The 25,903-nt window shown below is 39.8% G+C and overlaps 1 protein-coding gene across 2 annotated transcripts in view; it reads right to left on the bottom strand.

Moving 5' to 3' along the window:
• Positions 1-541: 541 nt before the first annotated feature.
• ESCO2 (establishment of sister chromatid cohesion N-acetyltransferase 2) overlaps positions 542-25,903 on the bottom strand; it is a 37,555-nt gene continuing 12,193 nt past the window's right edge. The window contains exons 6-11 of one of the 2 annotated variants that reach the window (XM_012435304.2): positions 24,484-24,601; positions 23,191-23,322; positions 20,129-20,218; positions 19,369-19,512; positions 4,570-4,745; positions 542-1,338 (exon numbers count right to left, since the gene is read on the bottom strand). In XM_012435304.2, the coding sequence (XP_012290727.2) occupies positions 1,206-1,338; positions 4,570-4,745; positions 19,369-19,512; positions 20,129-20,218; positions 23,191-23,322; positions 24,484-24,601 (793 nt within the window). In that variant the 3' untranslated portion in view covers positions 542-1,205. The remainder of the gene's footprint in view (positions 1,339-4,569; positions 4,746-19,368; positions 19,513-20,128; positions 20,219-23,190; positions 23,323-24,483; positions 24,602-25,903) is intronic. The other variant, XM_012435305.2, reaches the window with a different exon arrangement.

The following is a 25,903-nucleotide window of genomic DNA, read 5'->3' as shown; positions in this document are numbered from 1 at the left end:
CAACTAGGCATTTTGTTAATGACATCAATTGCCAGTAATAAGTTCCTACAGCAGTGCTACCAATATTTCCAAACAAAAAAATTAATGAAATAGTGCAATTATTAAGTATAATTTTAAATCTGACGGATGAACATTTATTTTCAAAAAGATTAAACATTAAACTATAGATTTCTGCTCTACAGAAATGCAAATAGGATAATATTATTCCTTACCAGCTTTTCTTGTTACAAAAAAGAAATTCTAGGGCCGGGCGCGGTGGCTCAAGCCTGTAATCCCAGCACTTTGGGAGGCCGAGGCGGGTGGATCACTAGGTCAAGAGATCGAGACCATCCAGGTCAACATGGTGAAACCTCGTCTCTACTAATACAAAAAATTAGCTGGGCATGGTGGCGCGTGCCTGTAATCCCAGCTACTCAGGAGGCTGAGGCAGGAGAATTGCCTGAACCCGGGAGGCGGAGGTTGCAGTGAGCCGAGATCGCGCCATTGCACTCCAGCCTGGGTAACGAGCGAAACTCCATCTCAAAAAAAAAAAAAAAAAAAAGAAATTCTAAACATTTTCTAAAGATACTCAAACTGAGTTAGTACAGACGAGTGCCTACCAAGTAAAGACTTGGTATAGAAAAGTCAGGAATGATGCTGGGCACGGTGCCCCATGACTGTAATCCCAGCGCTTTCGGAGGATTGCTTGAGCCCAAAAGTTCCAGCTTGGAAAACATAATCAGACCACTGCCTCTATTAAAAAAAAAAATTCAGGAATTCCCTTTACAAATTGAGCATAGAAATTACTTGCCCAAGTGTAAATTTGCCTCTTTGCTTCTGATGGGGCATTAAATAATCCTGGTCTAAGAGTGTGTTTTGTAGAAGACCAGGTCACATTTCTAGACAAAAAGCACTTTCCTTTGTCAATGCTCTTACATAACAGTCAAGTAATTTTCCAGTTATAGCTACAAAATTTCAGAGTAATATTAACAATTCAGAATGCTAATCAGTAAATCACCCCAAGATTTTTCCTTCCTTTGAATCCCAGATAATTTTCAACAAATTTAATTCCTGACTTTTCAACTCATAAGGAACAACACTGTGATATGTGTGTGTGTGCGCGCGTGCGCGTGAGTCATGGTTTTTTTTTATATTAGTTTGTATTTTATAATAAAGATCTCTCTGAACTTATCCAGATAGTAACTGCTTTATAACTGAAATCAGCTTTAACTATTAAAATTATATACAAGAAAATTAGGAGTGTTGCAGTACTTGGTTGCAAATAACTTGCCATCTGGTGTCGGGTCAGAAAATGCTATTTCATCAGTGCTGAGAAAACAGCCAAACATGAAGCAATTCCTAAAAGAGGAAAAGATGATTTAATAATGGAAGCAACTTAACATTCTAATTTACATAAGCACAGTTTAAGTAAATACTCTTGACTTAAAGCAACCTTATTTTTAGTAAGTGAAAAAATGCCTTATATTTTAGAGAAATAAGTCTAATGATATCATTTCAAAGATGAGAAAACTAAGGTCCAGAAAAAGTTCTGCTCAGGCAAAGGGAACCATCTACCTAACTCTAGGATATCCATGGTAAAGAGCAACTAATAAAAGATCATATTGCTAATTAAAAGTACAGATAATTAGAAAGAAAAAATCACCAATTTGAACAAGTAACTGTATTTTTTTCAAAGAAAACATGCACTCAGAGCTTTAAGAAGGCAAAAACAATCTGCATTTTGACTAAACTCTCCTTGATCTTGCCCACCTTAGGATTAAAAGTAACAAGGAAATGGTTAATTTAACATCTCCCACAACTTGTTTATAAAAGAAAAAAAAAAGATAGAATCAAAATTGAGGGATATTGTATAAAAAATAACTGGCCTGCACTCTTCAAATTCTTCAATGTCAAAAGGCTAAGAAACTTTTCCAGATTAGGGAAGACAAAGACTAAAGAGATGTGACAACTAAATGCAGTATGAGTCACTGGGCAGAAAAAAAAATGCCATGAAGGACATTTGAGACAACAGACAAAAGTGAAATATGGACTGTCAGATAAAAGCATTATATCAATATTACATTTCCCAAATGTGATAACTGTATCAAATATAATATATTCTTGTTCTCAAGAAAAACACACTGATGCACCAAGGGGTAAAGGGGAGTAATCTATGTAACTTACTTTGAAATAATTCAGGAAGCTTATCTAAACACAAAATGGTAAAGCAAATGAGGCAAATGTTGAACTTAATGGATCTTGACAAAGTCTTATTATTCTTGCTGCTCTTTTTTAAGTTTGAAATTATTTCAGAATAAAAAATTAAAACAATTTGATTCAGTTAGAAGACATAAGCTTCTAATATATTAACTATAATTAAATACACAATGTGGTACAACTAGGTTACATACTGGTACTCATCACACCAAATTTATATATCTATTTAATATAAAATATAGAAAAGAAGTATTTTAGCCGGGCGCAGTGGCTCATGCCTGTAATCCCTATACTTTGGGAGGCTAAGGTGGGCAGATCACGTGAGGTAAGGAGTTCAAGACCAGCCTGACCAATATGGAGAAACCTCATCTCTACTAAAAATACAAAATTAGCTGGGCATGGTGGCGCATGTCTGTAATCCCAGCTACTCAGGAGGCTGAGGCAGGAAAATTGCATGAACCCAGGAGGCGGAGGTTGTGGTGAGCCAAGATCGTGCCATTGCAGTCCAGTCTGGGCAAAAACAGTGAAACTCCGTCTCAGAAAAAAGCACTAATTGTCAAATAAAAATCTTTTTAAGATACCATTTTTTCCTACTGATCCCCCCTTGGTAAGTATGTGTGGTTGACTATGGCCCAAGATTGGGTTCCCATAGTGGTCTTGGAATTCATTCTTTAAAAGTGGCATAGAATGCAAGAGGCTTGAATAACACTATTCCAAGTGTGGTTTTTGTTTTGGTCAAAGTGTGGTTATCGGTTTGTACATTATCTGTCCACAATGAAATATGTGTAGAAGTTGAGAGAATAAGTCTTGTGAAACTCATCCATATAACCTGTATTATGTAAATTAGCAAACAAGCTCATTTGTGACATTGGAAACTTTAAACAGCAATGGTGTTAGTTCAACTGTGCACATGGGAGTTAAAAATGAAGACTAACATTTTTGGTTGAGATATAACTCATAGACCATAAGCCTCACCCTTTAAAAGTGTACAACTGAGTAGTCTTGTGTATGTTAACAAATATTGTCCAATCACCACCACTATCTAATTCTAGAACATTTTTATTATCCCAAACCCTGTACTCATTATTAGTTGCTCTCCATTCATCTTTCTTCAGTCCCTGGAAACTACACATCTACTTTCTGCCTCTGGATTTGCCTGCCTCTTCTGGACATTTTATATAAATGTAATCATACAATGTGTGATCTTTCGCAACTGACTTATTTCAATTAACATAATGTTTTCAAGTTTCCTCCACGTTGTAGCGTGAGCCAGAATGTCCTTTACAGCTTAATAATATCCCATTGTTATTACTCTATCGATATACCACATTTATTCATTAATCACAGACTGGATTATTTATCCTTTGGCTTTTATAAATAATGCTGCTATGAACCTTCATGTACAAGATTTTGTGGGGATGTGTTTTCTTGAGTATATACCCAGGAGTGGAACTGCTAGGTCACATTAACAGTTTAACTCTGAAAAACTGTCAGATTGTATTCCACACCAACCGTACCAGTTTACATTCCTAGCAGCAGTGTACAAGGGTTTCATCTTCACCAACACTTGGTCTGTTTTTTGATTACAGTCATCCTACTGGGTATAAAGTGGCATCTCACCGTGGTTTTGTTTTGTGATTTTCCTGATACCTAAAGATGTTGAGCATCTTTTTATGTTGAATTAACCATTTGCAACTCATCTTTGGAGAAATGTCTACTGAAATTCTTTGTCCATTTTTAAATTAAGTTCTTTTTATTGTTGTGTTCTAAGAATTATTTTATGGGTATCAGACCCTCTTTTGACAAATGATTTGCAACTATTTTCTCTCATTCTATAGATTGTCTCACAAATCCACTTTTTATTTAGTTACGCTTTTGAGTTATAGCAAGTCTTAATTACCTAGTCACTGTCAATGAACATGTACAGCTTCTGTAATTATGCAAACCTTTACTTTGTACAGGTTATATTTATTAAAGCATAATTTCAATCTGCTAAGTCTAGTAAAAATTAGAGCTTATATTTTTGTTTTTTTTTCCATTTTTTTCACTTCAAACTATGCTATGTTTTTCCATTTTTTTCTAGCAATCCATTTTTATTTTATTAGTGTTAGTCTGTGACAAATTAAACTAGTCCTTTAGCACAGGTAGTTTGAAAAGCAGTGGGCCAGTATGTTTCAGACTTGGAATGCTGCACCCAAGGCTGAGTACATCTAGTATTGTTTTTTTAGTGCCAATACCTTCCTTAGCCTGACTTTGATAGTATTCATACAGAACTATCTTACCAATATCCTTCCCTTTACAGCTCAGGAGCCGAGAGATTCTGGGAAAGCTATGAACCTAAGGTTCTGGATCTAGATCCATTTTATTTCTTACCTGAGAGTATCAACCAGTCGTCTTGCAATACGTTTTCTTCTCTTCAGTCTGAAAACCCAGATTCTACTTATCCCACAGACTGCAGGTTCTGGTACATCTGAACATTGCCAAGCCCTAGGACATTCTTTAGAGTTCGGGGATTGCAGACTAGTTGGTTCAGACAAGACACGAAAGGCCTGCAATGATATACAGAAGCATCTACAGCTAACAACACAGATGAGCTCACAATGCTTTTAAAAAAATATTCCTTAAACAAGTATCAAAAATTTAACTTTTATCTCCACCAAAAATGTTAATATTTTATATTTCTTAAATTCTTATCCATTTAGTCACACAATGCTTTAAAAAAAAAAAGTTGAGACATTCATTCACACATTCTAGTGCATCCCATACCATTATGAAACTTTCCTCTTTAAACAACTGTAAGCATTAGACTCTTCCTTTTAATAAAGTATATAAACCTCTCCTTCTCTTCATCCTAAAATGTGTATATAACAACCTAAAAAAACCAGTAACACTAAAGAAGATTTATATCTATTAACTATGAAATTTGGTTGGCATTTCAAGTTTCTTAAACATTTTTATTTTGAAATAGATTCATAAGAAGTTAAAAATACACTACAGAGGACCATGTATCCTTCCCCGAGTTATCCCCAATTATTACATCTTCCATAACTGGTATAATATCAAAACCATGAAATTACCATTGGTATAATGTGTGTGTATCATTCCATGACATTTAATCATACCTATATATTCATTTAACTATTATCACAATTAAAGTACAGAACTATTGAGTCACCAGAAATATCTTTTTGCTCATTATAGTCATATCCACAATCCCCCTCTCCCATCCCCAATCCCTGACAACCACCAATTTATTCTCCATGACTATAATGAGAATGTTATGTTAAACAAATGAAATCATACACCATATGATCTCTTGAGATTGGCTTTTTTTCCACTCAGCATAATGCCTTTGAGACTCATATATCAATTCTTTGTTCCTTTTTGCCACTAAGTAATATTCCATCATATGGATGTATCATAGCTTGTTTATCATTCACCTAAAGCATTTAAGGACATTTTGGTTGCTACCAGGTTTTGGCTATTACTAATAAAGCTGCTATTAACATTCTTGCATTCTTGTATAGGTTTGTGTGTGTACATCAGTTTTCATCTGTTTTTGTTAAATGCCCAGGAGGACAACGGCTAGATCATATGGTAAATATAGTTGTTGTTTTTTTTTTTTTAAAGAGACACAGTCTCACTCTGTTGTCCAGGCTAGAGTGCAGTGGTACCATCTCAGCTCATTGCAACCTCCACCTCCTGGGTTCAAGCAGTTCTCCTGCTTCAACCACCCAAGTAGCTGGGATTAAGGCATGCACCACCACACCCAGCTAATTTCTTTGTTTTTAGTCGAGACAGGGTTTCACCATGTTGGTCAGGTTGGTCTTGAACCCGACCTTAAGTGATCCGCCTGCCTCAGCCCCAAAGGGCTAGGATTATAGGCGTGAACCACTGTGCCCGGCCTATGTTTAGGTTTTTAAGAAACTTCAAAACTTTTTCTAGAGTGGCTGTAACATTTTACATTACTAATGACAATTTGTGTGAGAGCTCTAGTTTCCCCATATCCCCACCAGCATTTGGTATTGTCTCAATTTTTTATATACTATACCTGTTCTTATAGGTGTGTATTTAGTTTTTAATTAACAATAAGAAAACATTGTTTCTGACCTGAGAGTAGAAGAGAAGAGTTAGTTGGCTATATCTTGCCAATTATCAGGCACAACAGTCTACTTCTTTGAGATCAAAGAAGGAAAAATCCTTTTAAATAAATACACAAAGATGTAAACTGTAAAATTTGTAATATTGAAGGGAGAAAAAACTACAGAGCTTTTGTAGGTGACAGAAATTGTTATCAGCTTTAGACTGGTATACTATAAGATATTTTATGTAAGCCTCATGAGAACCATAAAGCAAAAACCTACAGTAGACATATAAAAGATAAATCAAAGCATACCACTAAAGAAAATCATCAAATCACAAAGACCACAAGAGAGTAAGAAAGGAATATATATAAAACAACCAGAAAACAAACAAAATGGCAATAGTAAATCTCTATTTATCAATAATTTCTTTCAATGAAAATGGATTACATTTGCCAATCAAAAGACACAGAGTGGCTAAATGGATTAAAAAAAAGCAAAACACAAGACTCAACTATATACTGCCTACAAAAGATTCACTTCACCTTTAAAGACACACACAGACTGGAAGTGAAGGGTCAGAAAAATATACTCCAGGCAAATGGAAACCAAAAGAACAGGAAGTACCTACACTTACATCATACAAAATAGATTTTAAGTCCAAAACCATCTCAAGAGACAAAGAAAGTAATTATATAATAAAAGGGTCAATTCATTAAGAAGATAAAAGTTATAAACATATATCCACCTAACATTGGAGCACCTAAATATATAAAGGAAATATTTGGGAATCTGAAACAATAGATAACATAAAATAGTAAGGGACTTCAAGATCCCACTTTCAACAATGGATACATCATCTATATAGAAAATCAACAAGAAAATGCTGAACTTTTTTTTCTTTCTTAAGAGACAGGGTCTCACTTGTCCCGACCAGAGTGCAGTGGTGCGATCATAGCAAACTGCAGCCTCGAAGGCCTGGGCTCAAGAGATCGTCCTGCCTCAGCTTCACAAGTACATGTGACTACAGGCATGTACTATCCTGTGTGGCTAATTTTTGTAAAGACAGGGTCTCATTATGTTGCACAGGCTGTTCGTGAACTCCTAGCCTCAAGCGATCCTCCTGTCTCAACCTCCCAAGTGTTGGGATTATAGGTGTGAGCCACGAAGTCCAGCCAGGAAACACTGAACTACGCTTCAGACCTAATGGACCTAACAGACATACATACAGTATTCCATCCAATAGCAGCAGAATGCACATTCTTTTCAAATGCACACAGAACATTCACAACAGTATAAAATTAGAGATCAATGACAGGAAAAAAAGTAGAAAATTGACAAAAATGTGAAAATTAAACCACATGCTCCTGAACAATCAATAGAGCAAAGAAAAGGGAAACTGACAAATTTCTTAAGACAAATGAAAATGGAAACACAACATACCAAAACCAATGGGATGCAGCAAAAGCAGTTCTACATAAAAAAGATCTCAAATAACCTAACATTACAACTCAAAGAATTAGAAAAAGAATAAAGCCCAAAGTTAGTAGAAGGAAAAAAATAAAGATCAGTGGAGATAAACTAGGACTTGAAAAATAAAACAGAAAAGATCAAAAAAATTATCTTTTGAAAGATAATAAAATTGACAAACGTTTAGCTAGACTAAGAAAAAAGATTCAAGTAAACAGAATCATAAATGAAAGAGGAGACATTACAACTACTATCACAGAAGTACAAAGGATCATAAGAGACCATGAATAATTATAAACCAACAAATTAGGTAATGTACAAGAAATACATAAATTCTAAGAAATAGATGAATAAAAATCTACCTATATCAAGTCATGAAGAAAGAGAAAATCTCAACAAACCAATAATAAGGAGATCAGTTAAAAAAATAAGTTGTATCATAGGAAAGCCCCATCTGTGATGATGTCACTGCTAAATTCTACCAGGTATTTAAATACTAATCCTTCTCAAACTCTTCCAAAAAACTGAAGAAGAATACCCTCAAAGTCATTTTACAAGGCCAGAATTAATCTGATAGCCAGAAGGGGACACTACAAGAAAAGTTACCGACCAATATCCCTGATAAACAGATGCAAACTGGCACATTAAAAGGACAGTACACCATGATCCAGTGGACTTTATCCCTGGATGCAAGGATGGCTCAACAAATGCACATCAGTGTACTACATCATATTAACAGAATGAAGGACAAAACATCTCAATACAGAAAAGGCATTCGACATCCTTTCAGGATAAAAACTCTCAATAAATTAGATATAGACGGAATGTACCTCAAATATACTAAAGGTCATATATCACAAGCTCACAGCTCACATCATATAAGCAATGAAAAGTTGAAAGCTTTTCCTCTTAGATCAGGAACAAGACAAGGGTGCTAACTCTCATCATTTCTACTCTACATAGTTCTGGAATTCCTCACCAGAGCAATTAGAAAGAAAAAAAAGAAATAAAGGCGTTCAAATTTAAAGGAAAAAGTTAAAATAGTCTGTCTGCAAATGACATGAACTTAAACCCTAAAGACTCCACCAAAATAACTATCAGAAAAAACAAAATCAGAAAAAGTGCAGGATACAAAATCAACATAAAAAGTCAGCAGATTTTTTTTTTTTTTTTTTTTTTTTTTGAGACAAGAGTTTCGCTCTTGTTACCCAGGCTGGAGTGCAATGGCGCGATCCCGGCTCACAGCAACCTCCGCCTCCTGGGTTCAGGCAATTCTCCTGCCTCAGCCTCCTGAGTAGCTGGGATTACAGGCATGCGCCACCATGCCTGTAAGGCCGGCTGCCTCGCTAAAGAGCCAAATGGACACACTTATCTCTCTGTGCTGGCTCCCCACACCTGCTCCTATCTGGTTTCTCCATGCAGGCTCCACACGCCCACTCCTGCATTCCTCACTCAACCCTTTCAAAATTTAAAAAGCCCGCAGAAAATTTGTCCAATGGCAGTTTAACATTAACCTCCCCAGCCAGTCAGCCTACCAATGAAACTGTCTGCTCTTTGTTTCCCTAACAATCAATCAAATCTCCTTACCAATGAAATTGTCTGCTCTTTGTTTCCCTAACAATCAATCAAATCTCCTTACCAATGAAGTTGTCTGCTCTTTGTTTCCCAATGACCAATCAACTACCTCCACTTCTTATAAAACCCCACGCCCTGAGAAGCCCATTGCGACTTCTCTGGCCCCTTCCTGGACCACAGAACCTCGCCCGGGAGCTGAATAAATTGGATTCTCATTTTTTCTCGCTGGCCTCAGTTTCCTCATTTTAACTCGGCAATATACCTTACAGCTGGTGCCGAAACCCGGGAGGGGTTGTGAGACCCCCTCCTAAGGGGGTAACCAACTCCTCCACCTGAAGCCAGACCAGGGAGCCACTCCGCCACAAGGTAAGACTTCAGTTACCCATAGCCTCTCCCGTTGCTTGTCTCTGGACTCCCTGTCTGTAACCGCGGCCGCGTCAGGGACTCCTCTCTGCCGTGGGCCCAGGGCCCCGGCTCTGTTCAGCTGAGGGCCCAGGGCTCCAGCTCCGCCTCGAGGACCTGAGTGTAGAGGAGACGTCCCTACACTCTTGTCTTCCCCACGTAAGGGGTCTGCAGAGGGTCAGGAACCTGAGGGAGACGTCCCCTTCTTCCTGAACCCTCTCCGGTGTCCGGTAGTGTCGTCCAGGACGCCTACCGGTCATCTCTGCGGCAGCAGGCGAGACTTGAGTGACTAGAAGCCCTGTTTACTCCTCCAGGCCCTTAAGGCCTGGATTAAACCTTGGCTCCTAACCCCAAAACCTGCCCTTTGGCAAATCAGCTCCCGTTTAAATATTTTCAGTTTCTCTTTCTGTTTCTCCTTCTGTTCCCGAGTGAGTGTGTGAGTTTTTTTCCCTTCCAGTAAAATTGTATCCTGCTTTGCAAGTTTTATAAGTTTACAAATTCTTGTATTCTTGTTCTCTATTGCTAATAACTGTAAGTTTCTACAGTGAAGGTCATAAAAATGCCCAAGCAGGCAGGACTCTAGCTTTCTAAACACTGTATCAAAAAAGAAATAGATAAGGCCTGTGCTAAAATCCTTGAGCTCTACAGATAGCAAACATCTGGGTCACATAGCAACTATCACATGTAAGACTAAGTTAAGTACCTATTACTGCTTAATGAATTGCCTTTGTTCTATGCCTGCAAACTTGTTTTAGTGCCACTGTGTACTTCATATATAAAAAGCCAAGCCCTGTCTTTGTTAAGTGCTTAATATTAAAATGCTAATCTGCTAAGCCAGTAACCACCTTAATAAAATCCTCCTGTTTCACAAAAAGAAGAAAAAAAGAAAAGAAAAAATCATGGGTAACCAAAAATCCCACCCAAACCCTAAGTCACCACTGGGATGCCTAGTTCTAAATCTACCCAAGCTAGGCCTCTCTATAAAAAACAAAAGGCTACTCTTCCTCTCCACCATAGCCTGGCCACAGTATCCGCTAAACAACCAGTCCAAGTGGCCTCCAGAGGGCACACTTAACTTTAATGTCCTCACTAATTTAAACAATTTTTGCCAAAGGAACGGCAAGTAGGCTGAAATTCCCTACATCCAAGCATTCTGGTATAAAATACGAAAAACTCCCATACGAAACCTGGTAAACTTGGCATTTAAACTTTTTAATGGCCGAGAGGAAAAGGCTAAGGCCGTCCACCAGGTCCATTTACAGCAACAGGTAAGCCTCCAAACCCAAGCTATCGTAGCAGCCCTAAGGCCGGCAGCACGCCCAGCATCTGGTGGAGAAAACTCCTCAAAGTTCCTCCAAAAAGGTCCCCTAGAACCCACCCAGACTACTTCAAAGGTCCCTCCCGGGCCCTGCTTCAAATGTGGCCAAGAGGAACACTGGGCCCGGCAGTGCCCCTGTCCACATCCACCTCCCGGACCCTGTCCAATCTGCAAATGAACTGGACGCTAGAAGGTAGACTGCCCATTCTGGACTACAGGCTCACCCCCTGCATCTCCATGTGAGGGGCAGGCCAGTCCAAAGGATGCAGTCCCTTCACTTGAACTCCTTGGCCTCATGAATAATTAACGCAACCCGGACTCAAAGACCCCCATCACCCTTGCTGAACCCAGGGCGCTACGGAGAGCGGGTAAGTCCATTTCCTTCTTAATGGACATGGGGGTTTCCTATTCTGTATTGCCTTCCTACTCAGAGCCTAGTACACCTTCCCAGGTCTCAGTTGTGGGAATTGACGGGAAGCCCTCCTGTCCCAACCAGACCCATCCTCTAACTTGTTACCTGGAAGGACATCCATTCACCCACTCCTTCTTAATCATACCCTCGTGCCCAGTCCCCTTACTGGGACGAGATATCCTCCAGACTTTAGAGGCTACCCTCCAACTCATTGGCTCTCCACAGTCCTCCCCATCTTCTACCCATCTCCTGGCATTAACTTTAAATAACAATGCACCCAGTCACGATTCCTCGCTTCAACCCCCTATTCCTCCTGAGATAATTAATCCCTCAGTATGGGATACTTCCAAGCCCATAATTGCCACTCATCACATGCCAGTCAAAATATTCCTCAAGGACCCTACCCATTTTCCCTCCCGTCCTCAGTTTCCCATCTCAAAAACCCACTGCCAAGGCCTAAAGCCTATTATCACCTAACTCCTAGCACAGGGACTCCTTATTCCTACCAGTTCCCCTTGCAACACTCCTATATTGCCAGTCCAAAAGCCGTGCAGCTTTCACCTAGTTCAGGACCTGTGCCTCATCAATGAGGCAGTAATTCCCCTCCACCCTGTAGTTCCCAATCCATACACACTATTATCAAACATTCCCTCCACTACTTCTCATTTTACAGTCCTTAACCTCAAGAATGCCTTCTTTACCATTCCTCTTCACCATAAGTCCTATTTCCTCTTTGCCTTTACTTCGACACTAACCTCTCGCAGCAGTTAACCTAAACGGTCCTGCCCCAGGGCTTTAGAGACAGCCCTCACATATTTAAACAAGCATTAGTAGCTAACCTAACCTCTTGCCCCCCTCAGCCTAGTCTCCTCTTACAGTACGTGGACAACCTGCTGCTTTGCAGCCCTTCCCTCTCCATGTCACAACAGCATACTGCCGCTCTCCTTAATTTCCTGAGGTCTAGGGGTTACCGGGTTTCCCCTTCCAAAGCACAGCTGTCAGCCACCTCAGTGATCTATTTGGGTGTCCACCTTACTCCCCAAACTAAGGGCTTGGCAGTAAACCACAAAAAGGCACTACTTACACTGCAGCCCCCGGAAACAGCCAATGAAATCCTCTCCTTTTTAGAATTTGTAGGATTTTTCCATCACTGGATTCCTAACTTTGCTGTTCTGGCCAAACCCTTATATGCAGCAGCTAAAGACACCCCCCTGGGACCCTTCTCCCAGCCAGGAGTTGTCAGACAAGCCTTTAAAACCCTGCAGGCTGCCCTGTCCAAGTCACCTCCTCTTCAATTACCGGATCTCACTCGTCCATTCCACTTATTCACAGATAAAAAACAAGGAATAGCAGTAGGGGTTTTAACCCAACCTCTGGGCCCCACCTATCGGCCTATAGCCTATTTGTCAAAACAGCTTAACCCTACTGTTAGAGGATGGCAGACTTGTCTGCGGGCCCTAGGAGCAGCAACGGAACTAACCAAAGAATCCCTAAAACTTACCCTGGGCCAACCCATCTCAGTGTTCGCTCCCCATCGGCTAACTAACCTACTCTCTCACAAGTCTCTCATGCACCTAGGACCCTCCCGTTTACAGGAGTTTCACCTACTCTTCATTAAAAATCCCTCAATCAGCCTCCATCCTACCTCTCTACTCAACCCGGCTACCTTGCTTCCTCTTCCGTCTCACTCTCCCTCTCCAGCCCACTCCTGTCCTAAACTCATAGATACATTAACCAAACCACATGAAGGCCTAACTGACCTTCCTCTACCTGATCCAGACCTCACTCTATATGTAGATGGGAGTTCTATAATAATGGCTGAGGGACAGTGAAAGGCAGCTTATGCAGTAGTCACGGATTCAGCCACCCCTGAGGCTTACCGACTTCCCGATGGAACCACCTCACAAAAAGCGGAGCTCATTGCTTTAACCCGAGCTCTCACACTCCCACAGGGCCAGTGAGTAAATATTTATACTGATTCAAAGTATGCTTTTCTTATCACCCACTGTCATTCTGCTCTCTGGAAAGAACAGGGGTTCCTAACTACAAGAGGGTCTCCCATAATTAATGCTACTCAAATCTCTAATCTTCTAAAGGCCCTGTCTCTGCCCAAAAATGTTGCCGTTATTCACTGCCAAGGGCACCAGCCCCAGCAAGATGCTGTCTCCTAGGGTAATGCAAGGGCAGATGCAGCTGCTAGATCCTTAACAGACACCAGGCTAGCCCCTGCCCCCGTCCTTTTCCTCGCCACAGCCACAATGCCTGTCTACTCGCAATCAGAAAGACAAGCTCTTATAACAAAAGGGGGAAACAAATCTAACCAAGGTTAAATTTTCCTAAACAACAAAATTGCCCTTCCCCAGGAACAGGCCTCAAAAATAATTACTGAAATACATCAATCCTTGCATATAAAGCCCAAGGCATTATACCGCTTTGTGCAGCCGCTCTTCTTTCTACCAGGCTTACAACAAACAATTGAGCGGGTACACAAAGCATGTGCCACTTGCTCTAAGGTCTCGCCTCAAGGCAGCTTGAGGCCTCAGTTCCCCACTCACCAGATGTGTGGCCAGCTGCCAGCCCAAGACAGGCAAATTAATTTTACTCATATACCCCCTCAAAAAAAAAAAAAAAAAAAAAAAACTCCGCTACCTCCTAACTTTCATAAATACCTTTTCTGGATAGATTAAAGCCTTCCCTACCTCCAAAGAAACCACAGACACAGTTGCCTCCCTCTTAACTCAGAAAATCATCCCTCGCTTCGGCCTGCCAGTGACCATCCAGTCCAACAACGGCCCAGTCTTCACTGCTCAGGTGGTCCAGCTGGTCGCTGAGTCTCTCAACATTTCATAGAAATTACATGTCCCATACCACCCTCAGTCTTCGGGTAAGGTTGAACGGGCTGACGGCATACTCAAGGACCACCTAACCAAACTCGCCATAGAAGTAAAACTTTCCTGGCCCACACTTCTACCTCTTGCCCTGGCCCAGGTCCAAGTCACCCCAAGGGAGCCAACAGGTCTCAGCCCCTTTGAGTTGCTGTAGGGCAAGCCTTTCCTGGTTTCTCACAACCTCCCAGTACAACCACCCCCTCTGGCCTCGTATCTCCCATACCTCTCCCTCCTCCGCCACTTACTCAGGGAACACGCGGATCGCACTCTCCCTGTAGTCCCGGGATTAAAGGACTTACATCCAACAGTACCTCTTCAGCCGGGGGACAGTGTCCTCCTTCGGGAACTCAAACCAGGGTCTCTGCAGCCCAGGTGGTCAGGACCCCACATTGTTATCCTAACCACCCCAACTGCTGCCAAACTTTTAGGCCACGCCTCTTAGTACCATGTGTCCCGCCTCAAGCTGGCCCCTAAAAGTTGCCAGTAAAGGTCCAAATCCTTGGGTCCCACTCGGCTCCTCCTTATGCGTGGCTCCTGCCTACCGCCCTCTAACTCTCCAAACCTTTCTCATTGTGGCCCTTCTAGTCCTTCCCCTTAATTCCAGTCCCCATTATGTCTGGCGGTTCTATCTCCAAGAGTCCTGAACAGATAGCCCCACTACTAAAACTCAATACCTTGCCCAAGCAGACGGCCAGCCCTCAGGCTGCCAATCAGCTATCCGATTTAATTTCCCTTTATCCAAGTCCCATATCATAAAAAATTCCTGGAATAATTTTGCCCTCTGCTTTCTATATAATCAAACCAAGGATTATTGTCACCGGTGGAGCACCACCTATGGCGGATGCCCATATGCTTCATGTGTTACACACACAACCTACAAACCCGTTAATACCCCAAAAAGTGTATTACTCTCTGGTGACAATCGCCAGGGTGTGGTATCCTTTACTATCCGCAAACCTTAGGATGGGCAATGGGAAAAGGGAACTGCAAGTAAAGTTTACACCTGGGTTACAGACAGCTGCCCCAGTGGTACGTGGCTAATATTTCGGTCCTACATCTGCGTTGTGCCAGTAGAAATAGACCGACTCAACTCAGTAGGCGACACCATCCTGCAAAATGAAGCCACCCTAACTAAACAGCTCAAACCCTCAGGTAACACTTCCCAACCTTTCTCCTGGCTAACGTTAATGCCAAAGCCACCAATTTCACCAACTGTTTTTTATGTGCCTCTCTTAACAAACCCCCCTTAGCCGCAGTTCCCCTCCAAACTGGATTCAACCTGTCACTAAAGTCCACAGGACCTGAGACCACTTTAATAGGGATCCCCTTGTTCAAAATACACTCCCACTCTCTTTCTCTATGTTATGGGACACCTGGCAACCACAGCCTTAAGTGCAACACCACAGTAAATATAAACTCTTCCTTTCATGCGCCTCAAGGGGGGTACTTTTGGTGTAATGGAACCCTAACCAAAATTATCAAAACCTCCTCCCCATTCCCCTATGTGCCCGTCACCCTAGTCCCACAACTAGAGGTGTAAGGGCAAGCTAAATTTCTATCCCTCCTTCCATCTTCCCCTCAGGGCTGAAACAAACGAGCTGTCTTCCTCCCCATAGTAGTTAGCCTCTCCCTAGCCTCCTCTTTAGTAGCTGCTGGAATTAGAGGCAACGCCTTAGGCTACAGTATCACTTCAGCTGCTCAACTAGAAAACAAACTCCATGTGGCCATTGAAACATCAGCTGCCTCTCTGGCCTCTCTTCAGCGACAAATTACGTCACTAGCCCAGGTAACTCTCCAAAACCGACGGGCTCTAGACCTACTAATGGCGGAGAAAGGAGGTACCTGTCTGTTTCTCCAGGAACAGTGTTGCTATTACATCAGTGAAACAGACCAAGTAGAAGAAAATGTCAATACTCTCTATCGCCTCAAGGAAGACCTCCGAGGAACGCCAAGTGTGCCAAACTTTCCTCTTAACTGGTGGCAATCTCCCATATTCACCTGGCTAGCTCCTGTTGTCATTCCCCTAATCGTGGTTTGTCTTCTACTAATGCTGGTCCCGTTCTTTCTTAGGTTTTTACAAGTTCGCATGAAAGAAATTTCCAGGGCGGCGATAAATCAAATGCTACTTCACCCCTACGTCCAACTCCCAACTGAGGCACCGACCAACTGACCCCCCCCACTCCGCCCCTGTTCAGCAGGAAGTAGCCAGAAAGAAGCGACGTCCTATATCATCAAAAAGGTCGGAATGTAAGGCCGGCTGCCTCGCTAAAGAGCCAAATGGACACACTTATCTCTCTGTGCTGGCTCCCCACACCTGCTCCTATCTGGTTTCTCCATGCAGGCTCCACACGCCCACTCCTGCATTCCTCACTCAACCCTTTCAAAATTTAAAAAGCCCGCAGAAAATTTGTCCAATGGCAGTTTAACATTAACCTCCCCAGCCAGTCAGCCTACCAATGAAACTGTCTGCTCTTTGTTTCCCTAACAATCAATCAAATCTCCTTACCAATGAAGTTGTCTGCTCTTTGTTTCCCAATGACCAATCAACTACCTCCACTTCTTATAAAACCCCACGCCCTGAGAAGCCCATTGCGACTTCTCTGGCCCCTTCCTGGACCACAGAACCTCGCCCGGGAGCTGAATAAATTGGATTCTCATTTTTTCTCGCTGGCCTCAGTTTCCTCATTTTAACTCGGCAATATACCTTACAATGCCCAGCTAATTTTTTTGTATTTTTAGCAGAGACGAGGTTTCACCATGTTGACCAGGATGGTCTTGATCTCTTGACCTCGTGATCCACCCGCCTCAGCCTCCCAAAGTGCTGGGATTACAGGCGTGAGCCACCGCGCCCGGCGTCAGTAGAATTTCTATACAGGAACAACAAATTACAAACTAAAAAGAAATCCAGAAGACAATCCATTTGTAATAGCATTTAAAAAACCACTTACGAATAAATTTAACTAAGGAGGTGAAAGATCCATACACCGAAAACTAGAAAACGCTGATGAAAGAAGCTGAAGAATATCCACATAAATGGAAGGATACCCAGTGTTCGTGGCTTGGAAGATTTTATATTGTTAAAATGTCCATACTACCCAAAGCAATCTACAAATGCAACGTAATCCCTTTCAAAATTCCAAAGACATTTTTCACAAAAATATACAAAAAGAGTCCTAATATCCTATGCAACCATAAAAGATTACCAATAGCCAAAGCAATCTAGACAAAAAGAGTAAAGCTGAAACTCATCACACTCCTACCGGCATTAAAACAGACATAGCAACCAATGGAACAAAACAGATAAAATAAAACCAGGCATTTAGAGTCAACTGGTCTCTGACAAACATGCCAAGAACAAACAATGGGACAAGGGCACTCTCTTCGATAAATCATGTTGGGAAAAATGAATATCCACAAACAGAAGAATAAAATTGGAGCCTTATCTCACACCACATAGAAAAATCAACTTGAAATGAATTAAAAACTTAAAATGAGGGACCTCAAACTGTAAAACTATAACGAAAAAAAATGAGAAAAAAGCTTGACATTGGTTTCGGCCAATAATGTGGCTATGATCCCAATAGCACTGGCAATAAAAGAATAAAAAAAAGTGACATCAAACTGAAAAGTTTCTGCATAGCAGAGTGGGGAAAGAAAACCAAGCCACCTACTCATTGATTGGAAAAAAATATTTGCATATACAACAGGGAATACATATCCAAAATACATAACTCAATAGCAAGAAAACAAATACTTATAAAAATGAGCAAAGAAACAGAATAGGTATTTCTGAAAATACGTAAAAATGAGGAACAGACATATGAAAAAATGCTCACTCATCATGACTATCCATCAGGGAAATGCACCTCACATCTGTCAGAATGATTACTATAAAAATACAACTACCATTTGCAGCAATCTCACTTCTGAGTGTACATCCAAAGGAACTGAAATCAGTATGTCAAAGAGAAATCTGTACTCCCATGTTCACGGCAGCATTATTCATAGCCAAGATATAGAATCAACCTAAGTGTCCATCAGTGGATGAATAAAGAAAATGTGGTATATATACACATGGAATACCATTCAGCCTTTAAAAAAAGGAAATCCTGACATTTGCAACATGAATGAACCTGGAGGACATTATGCTAAGTGAAATCAGCTAGGCAAGAAAGAAAAATAGTGCAAGATCTCACATATGTAATCTAAAAAAGCTGACTTCATAGCACAGAGTAGAATGGTGGTTGCCAGAGGCTGGGGCAGTGAGAGATGGGAGAAACGGGAAATGTTGGTAAAGGGTACAAAGTTTCAGGATGAGTAAGTTCTGCAGATCTATTGTACGGCATGATGACTATAGCTAATGTATACTTAAAAATTGCTAGGAGAGATCTAAATGTTCTCATCACAGTAAGTTGATAAGTATGTGAGGTGATAGATATGCTAGCTTGATTTAGTCATTTTGCAATGTCTACCTGTATCAAAATATCACATTGTACACTGTAAATAATTGCAATTTTTATTTGTCAGTTATACCTTAATAAAGCTGACAGGAAAGGAAAAGGCCAAATTGATCACTTACACTGGCACAAATACAAACTGCTTCTTTCACCCAACTTCTAGTAACACAAGGAGAAACCATATGTCTTCTAGAAAATTGCTAATTAGTACCTAAATTAGAATCTAATTAAGGGATAAGTAATGACTACTTTGCCAAAAATATTAACCTTCACTAAGCCACATTTTTAAAAACTTAAGTCTATAGATCTGCTTACTTAAAATCACTATACTTTATAGTTCAGCTGTGGAAATGACTATATGAATGTAAGACTGGCTTACCTATCCTGTTTATATAAAGCAAAATTCCAAATATTAAAAATAAGTAACTTCAATTTTCCACATGGTCAAGGATATTTCAGTAGGAAGAATGTCATTAATGATAGCAATCTTAAATGCTGACAGACTTCTAACTTTTCTCTTTATTTTGCCTGCAAATTATGCCAATAATTTAAATGAAATATACCATACCTGTTTGATGGGTTCTGCAATTAAACACCCAACTACTCTCTTTTCATCAGATATAAAAAGAAAAGTTTTTATTTTGTTTGGACATTTAGGAACAACTTGCTGGAAGCCCAATTCATTATCAACAAGTTCTTGGACATCTTCTACCTAATGATTTTAAAAACCAAGACAGGTGAATGTTTTAAAAAGTACAATAGAAACTATATTTACATACACAAAATGTATGATTACTGTTACTTTAGTCCTTAAATTTACATTTCTCAAATTTATACACCTCCAAAATTATTTCACTATTGATGCATGTAGCTGCTACTGTGGAAACAAGGTTTTAAGAACTTATTTTAAAGATCACTTTTAGCAGAAATTCAGACACCTGGGAGGATAAGGAATAGGAAGTGTTAAAACAGATTTGTTTTAGCTTTATTCATTGTTCACGGTGGCTACACATACAACCTCAGAAACACAGGCCACATTAGTATAAGAAATAGACCCTGGGGGCCATTAATTTCTCAACACTGAAAAGCTTAGTTTACCTTTCACAAGGGAAAGATGAACACACGAACATAAAAGATAAGCTGTGGAGCCTTATCTGCCTTCTTTACTCCTTTTCCTACAATTCTAAGTTTAGTTTTGTATAAATTTCTATGCAAGTAATCATTAACCACATACCCAAGCAAATTATCTGTAGGCAGTTTGCACTTCAACATAGGTTAACTTCTTGGGGGTGGGGAAATGCAAGAATTAAAAAGACAATGTTTCATACCTTTTTGATAGCAAAGCTTGGATCACGTGGCAGAACCAACACGATTTTCCCATCCCAAAATTCTGCTACTACACGTTCTTTCTTCCAACCCTGCCAAAGGAAAACAAAAGGGTCACAGTTTAAATTTGTGAAGAGAAAAAAAACCAACCTTAAACAATTTGGTGTGGAGAAGACTAAAGGCTAAACAATAACAGATATAAAAGAAGGTAAGATGAAATCCACTAAAAGTAATGTGGAAAGAGAAATAAAAGATGTCTAAGACAAGGTACTTGCCCTCAATAAGCTGACATCCTATCTGGAGACATGTATATGATCTATTATAAAATGAGGTAAAGGGGCTGGCTTCACGCCTGTAATCCCAGCACTTTGGGAGGCCAAGGTGGGCAGATCTACTTGAGATCAGGAGTTCGAGACCAGCAGGTAGGTAGGGGAGGAAAGAAGCCAAATTCCAAGAAAAGGCTAAATAAAAGTCCTTATATGCTTGTCCCTTATGCTTGACAAGACCACAGATGGGTTCAGTCTTAGAACTACTTTAATCTCAATCGCAAGCAAGGTGCCTGGGCATGTGGCCCTAGTGTTTGAATGATACTGAAGTATTATGGGACCTGAAAAGGGTTTAAAAACCTTGGTAAGATGTCAATGAGTATAATGGGAAGGTGATTACTTGCCTTCAAGCTAAGGCAACTAACTGAATATGCACAAGTGCAGAGAGTGGCAAAAAATCTGGTGTAATTGACTTAAAGATTGGAAGAAATGAGATGGGAATATTAGAAATAAATTTAACAAGATCCATGACAAAACTATAAAATTTTACTGAAGGATATAAAAGATATGACTCAATCAGAGGCATATTAAGTTTCTAAGAATATATTAAGTTTATACTACAGTAAATACTAAGTTTATATTATAGTATGTACTATACTAAGTTTCTCAGGTATACTAAGATATTTTTCCCTAGAGAAAATGACAGTTTGACTATAGTTTCAATAAAAATTCTAATAAGTTTTTTATTTGAGGGGAACTTGATAGGCTCATTTTTTTTATTTGAAAGAGTAAATGTGCACAAGTAGTAAAGACATTTTTTACAGAAAAGGATGAAAGGGAACTTACCTAACTAGACATCCAAATACAGTATGAAGCTACATTTGTAAAAGTATGGCACTGGCACAGGAACAGATGGATAATGTGGAAGTGTCCAACAACAAACCCATTTAGATGAGAGAATTTGGTATGCACTAAAGGTTGCATTGCTAATCAGTGTGGAACACGAACTAGTCAAACAGTACTGTTGGCACACTTTGCAGTCCTTTAGGAAAAATAGATCCATCTCTAACACTATGTCTTGAAAAACTTCCAATGGATTAAAGATCTAAATACAAAATTTATAGCTATAAAACTATTTTTTTAAATATATGAAAAACTTTTTACTAATTTTGGAAATGAGATGATGTTCCTGACTTAAACCCAGAGGTCACAAGTTAGCTAAATATTTTGTTTTCTTTGTAGCAATATACACCATAAAAAGGTTAAAAAAAAAAAACCAAGTAATACTATTTGCTTGTATAGGCAGAAAATATCTCTGAAACATATATAGATGAACTTGTCAATGATAGATACCTGTAGATAGGGGCTAATGGGGTTTCTGGAAGGGATATGGAGAAACACTTTACTGGATACGCTTTTAGATCCTGTGAATTTCGAAACGTGAAAGTATTACTGTATCAAAAACATAAATTTAAAACTTAAAAAAGGGACAGGGAGAATATATTTGTAACACAGGAATAATATACAAAACATATAAAGGATAACATGTTCAGTCTGTTTCCACAAAGAAAGAAAGAAATCTGGCTGGGCACAATGGCTCACGCCTGTAATCTCAACACTTTGGGAGGCTGAGGTGGGCGGATCATAAGGTCAGGAGTTCGAGTCCAGCTTGGCCAACATGGTGAAACCTGTCTCCACTAAAAATACAAAAATTAGCCAAATGTGGTGGCTCATGACCGTAATCTCAGCTACTAGGGAGGCTGAGGCATGAGAATTGCTTGAACCTGGGAGGCAGAGACTGCAGTGAGCCAAGATAGCGCCACTGCACTCCAGCCTGAGCAATAAAGCAAGACTGCATCTCAAAAAAAACCAAAAATCCAATACAGTATAGACAGTACTCTGGCTTCATCAGAGAATGTGGCTTACTCAAGCAGCAGGAGCTTAGCACTGCAGAGTGAATGTGTCATATGACAAGGTGGGCAGGAGCCAGATATGAAGAGATCTGCTGGCCATGGTAGGGAGTCTGGGTTTTATTCCTAGTACAAAAGAAAGCTGTCCAAATTGAAGCAGACAATGTCAGAACTTAAGTTTTACAAAGAATTTTCTGGCTGATGTAGCGATCAGATCAGAGAGGGCAAGAATTTAAATATACACATATACAATTTCTCTAGTATATATTTTATGTGCACATATATAGGAAAGGTTGAGGCCAGATTAAACTGCTGGCGGGAACTTTTTCTTTCCAAACCGCTGGTGGGAACATTTTCTTTCCAAAAGTAGAATCATACTAGATTTATGTTTTAAAATATTATTTCTGGTAGCACTATGGGAACCCAGAAAGCAAGCTGTTTCAATAAACAGGCTAAAAATATTGTGAAGGTATTCATTAACTATGGCAATAAAAATAGGGAAAAAGAATGTATCTGAGTAGCAGGTACAATCATAAAGATAGGGCCAATGATAGGATGTGTTTAGACTTGAAAGGTGTTTAAAAATGGGTGGGAACTCTCCTCTCAGAAAAAACCTGGAGGTCACAGAAAGGCTATTTTTTCTAAAGCTATCTATAAAGAAGACACTATACTAGAAAATAAGATCTCTTTAGGTCTTTAAAGTTTGTATCTCTTGACTGCTCAGCTCTTCTCAGAATGCAGTGCTTACAAAATATTTATCTTATATTGAGATAGTAAGCTTGAAACATCATCATTATAAGTTAACTCTTCTGGCCGGGTGGAAAAGAAATGTCTCCTTTAAAGTAGTTTTACTTCTAGAACAAACTGAAAGACTATCTTTTGGCTCACCACGTATTTGATTCCTTCCAGAAATCTGTGGTGATGCTGTAGATGTTGCATTTCATCTTCAGGGTTGGAAGCAGTATATATCATGCCACAAGACTTACACACAGTAGCCCCAAAATGTTTTTGACCAGCGTCCTAAAATTGAGGGGGGGAAAAAAAAACCATTTAAATATATCACAGGTAGCTCTAAATTAAGTTCCTATAACCATTCATTCAAATTTCACCTTATTTTTCTGCTGACAAGTAAAAAACTAAATGAAAGTCTGGTTACTATATCCTCCTTCCCTCCCCCAGAACAAAATAAAAAGAGAAGAGATCAGGCCAGGTGTGGTGGCTCATGCCTATAATCCCAGCACTCTGGGAGGCTGAGGTGGGTGAATCACTTGAGCCAAGGAGTTCAAGACCAGCCTGGGCAACACGGTGGGACTCCACCTCTTTGGGGAAGAAAAAAAAGAAAGAGAAGATACCTAAAAATGCAACAAATTGATGAGAGGCAATTGTTTATTGGAATGGACAGTGTTAAAAAACAGATTCTTTTATTTTTAAAAGATTCTTTACTAGACCCATGGTTCTAAGAAGGAATAAGATTAAATCATGGAAATTATAGCTAAAATGAAAAATGGAAGTTTTTAATGAAACAAAGACCTCAAAAAGCTTTATTTCAAACACAAAGGGCAAAAACTTTAGGACATCTATATTAATTATACAATATTTTTCCTTAAGCAGCTAGGAATATTAAATTCTTTAATTCTTAAAGAATGTTAAAGTTATTTGACCCAAGAGTTGACAAAAAATAAAGTTCAGGAAAAGCACAGTTAAATTAAAGAATATTCAATATCACCACCTACAATTCCCATTCTGTCACATAAAACATTCCTTAATGCCACTGAAAATACCAAGTTCTGGGCTGGGTGTGGTGGCTCACGCTTGTAATCCCAGCACTTCGGGAGGCCAAGGAGGGTGGATCACAAGGTCAAGAGTTCAAGACCAGCCTGGCCAATATGGCGACACCCCGTCTCTACCAAAATTAGCTCAGTGTGGTGGCACATGCCTGTAGTTCCAGCTACTCAGGAGGCTGAGGCAGGAGAATTACTTGAACCCGGGAGGCAGAGGTTACAGTGAGCCAAGATCACACCACTGAATTCTGGCCTGGGCAACAGAGTGAGACTTCATCTCAAAAACAAAAAGCAAAAAACAAAAAAGAAAATACTGAGTTCTGAATTGTCTAATACAGGAGTTGGCAAGCTTTTTCTGTAAAGGGGTAGATAGGAGAAGCTTTGTTTTGACTTTACTCACAATGACGAGCTGGTCTTTTGTTTTTTTACTTATATCTCTGGTATTAGTATTTTTCTGAATATTGGTCTGTTTCAAGAAGTTGACGGATCCCACAGAAGACTGTTCTTCACCTAAAGATCTTAACACAGAAAATCAAAAACTATCATATAAATTTACAATGTTTGCGAAATTACAAGGGAAAGAAAGATGACATTTAACAGACTACCTTGCAATTTTTAGTGCTATCTGACATTAACTTGATGAGACAATAGGGACAGGAACAACTAGAAACCTGAGGCCCACTCAGAGAGGGTCAGTTATTTACTCAAGGTAAAGTAATTAGTGAATAGCAGTGTTAACACTCAAATCCTGGTCTTCTGACTCCAAGTCCTAGGGACTTTTTTCTATAGTATCAGATGCACATAGATGTACATTTTGGAAATTGACTTCATATTTAAAAGAAAGTTTTTTGTTTTTTTTTTTGCTTTATCAAATCTTTGTACCATATTTACCTATACAGCTATAAAGAAATTCCTGAGCTACTAGAGGAAATAAGTATAATACTGAACTTCACAGATCCACAGGCAATCAGAGTCACCTTATTATAATCTAGCCAACATTTTACCAGAGCAAAGCAGCTACTAAATTTGCCTTTCATCACACCAAAAGCAGCAGCATCTCACGACTTTGAAATTCTTAAAGGGGAAAAAAAAAAACATGTTTAGGCTGGATAGATGTAGTCGATACAACCTTTAACTATTAGGAAAGAATGCTGAGATTCACTTATAGAGGTTGCAAACTGGAGCCCCTCAGGCCAAACCTAGCTAGCAGATATGTTTTGGTTGGCCCATATGGTATTTAAAACTTTGGATTAGCTACCAATATTTTATAATCTAGAGATTTCACTTAAAAATGTGTATTTCCAATATTAAGAGAGACACTGAGGGGTGGGCACAACGGCTCACACCTGTAATCCCAGCACTTTGGGAGGCCAAGGTGGGTAGATCACAAGGTCAAGAGATCAAGACCATCTTGGCCAAGATGGTAAAACCCAAACTCTACTAAAAAATACAAAAATTAGCCGGGCATGGTGGCACGCACCTGTAGTCCCAGCTACTTGAGAGGCTGAGGTAGGAAAATCTCTTGAACCTGGGAGGCGGAGGTCGCAGTGAGCCATGATCGTGCCACTGCACTCCTGCCTGGTGACAGAGCAAGACTGTGTCTCAAAAAAAATAATAATAAAAATAAAGAGACACTGTAAGATCACTAAACCTCTATTCCATCAATGAATCTACTAGTCAGAACTTGGAATAGCACATGCCCTTTTAAGTGGGCAATTCTTCAGCTGGCCCTAGTCTTCACCCAGCCTGCTGGTTCTGTAGGTACTGAGTTTGTAACCCTTGCCTTGTAATGAAAAGCCCTTGCTTTTCCAGGGACCGAA

This window comes from Aotus nancymaae, unplaced genomic scaffold, assembly GCF_030222135.1.
Source record: "Aotus nancymaae isolate 86718 unplaced genomic scaffold, 86718_ANA_hifiasm-v0.15.2.pri h1tg000079l, whole genome shotgun sequence".
NCBI lineage: Eukaryota > Metazoa > Chordata > Mammalia > Primates > Aotidae > Aotus > Aotus nancymaae.
This window is presented reverse-complemented; position numbering and strand designations above follow the sequence as displayed.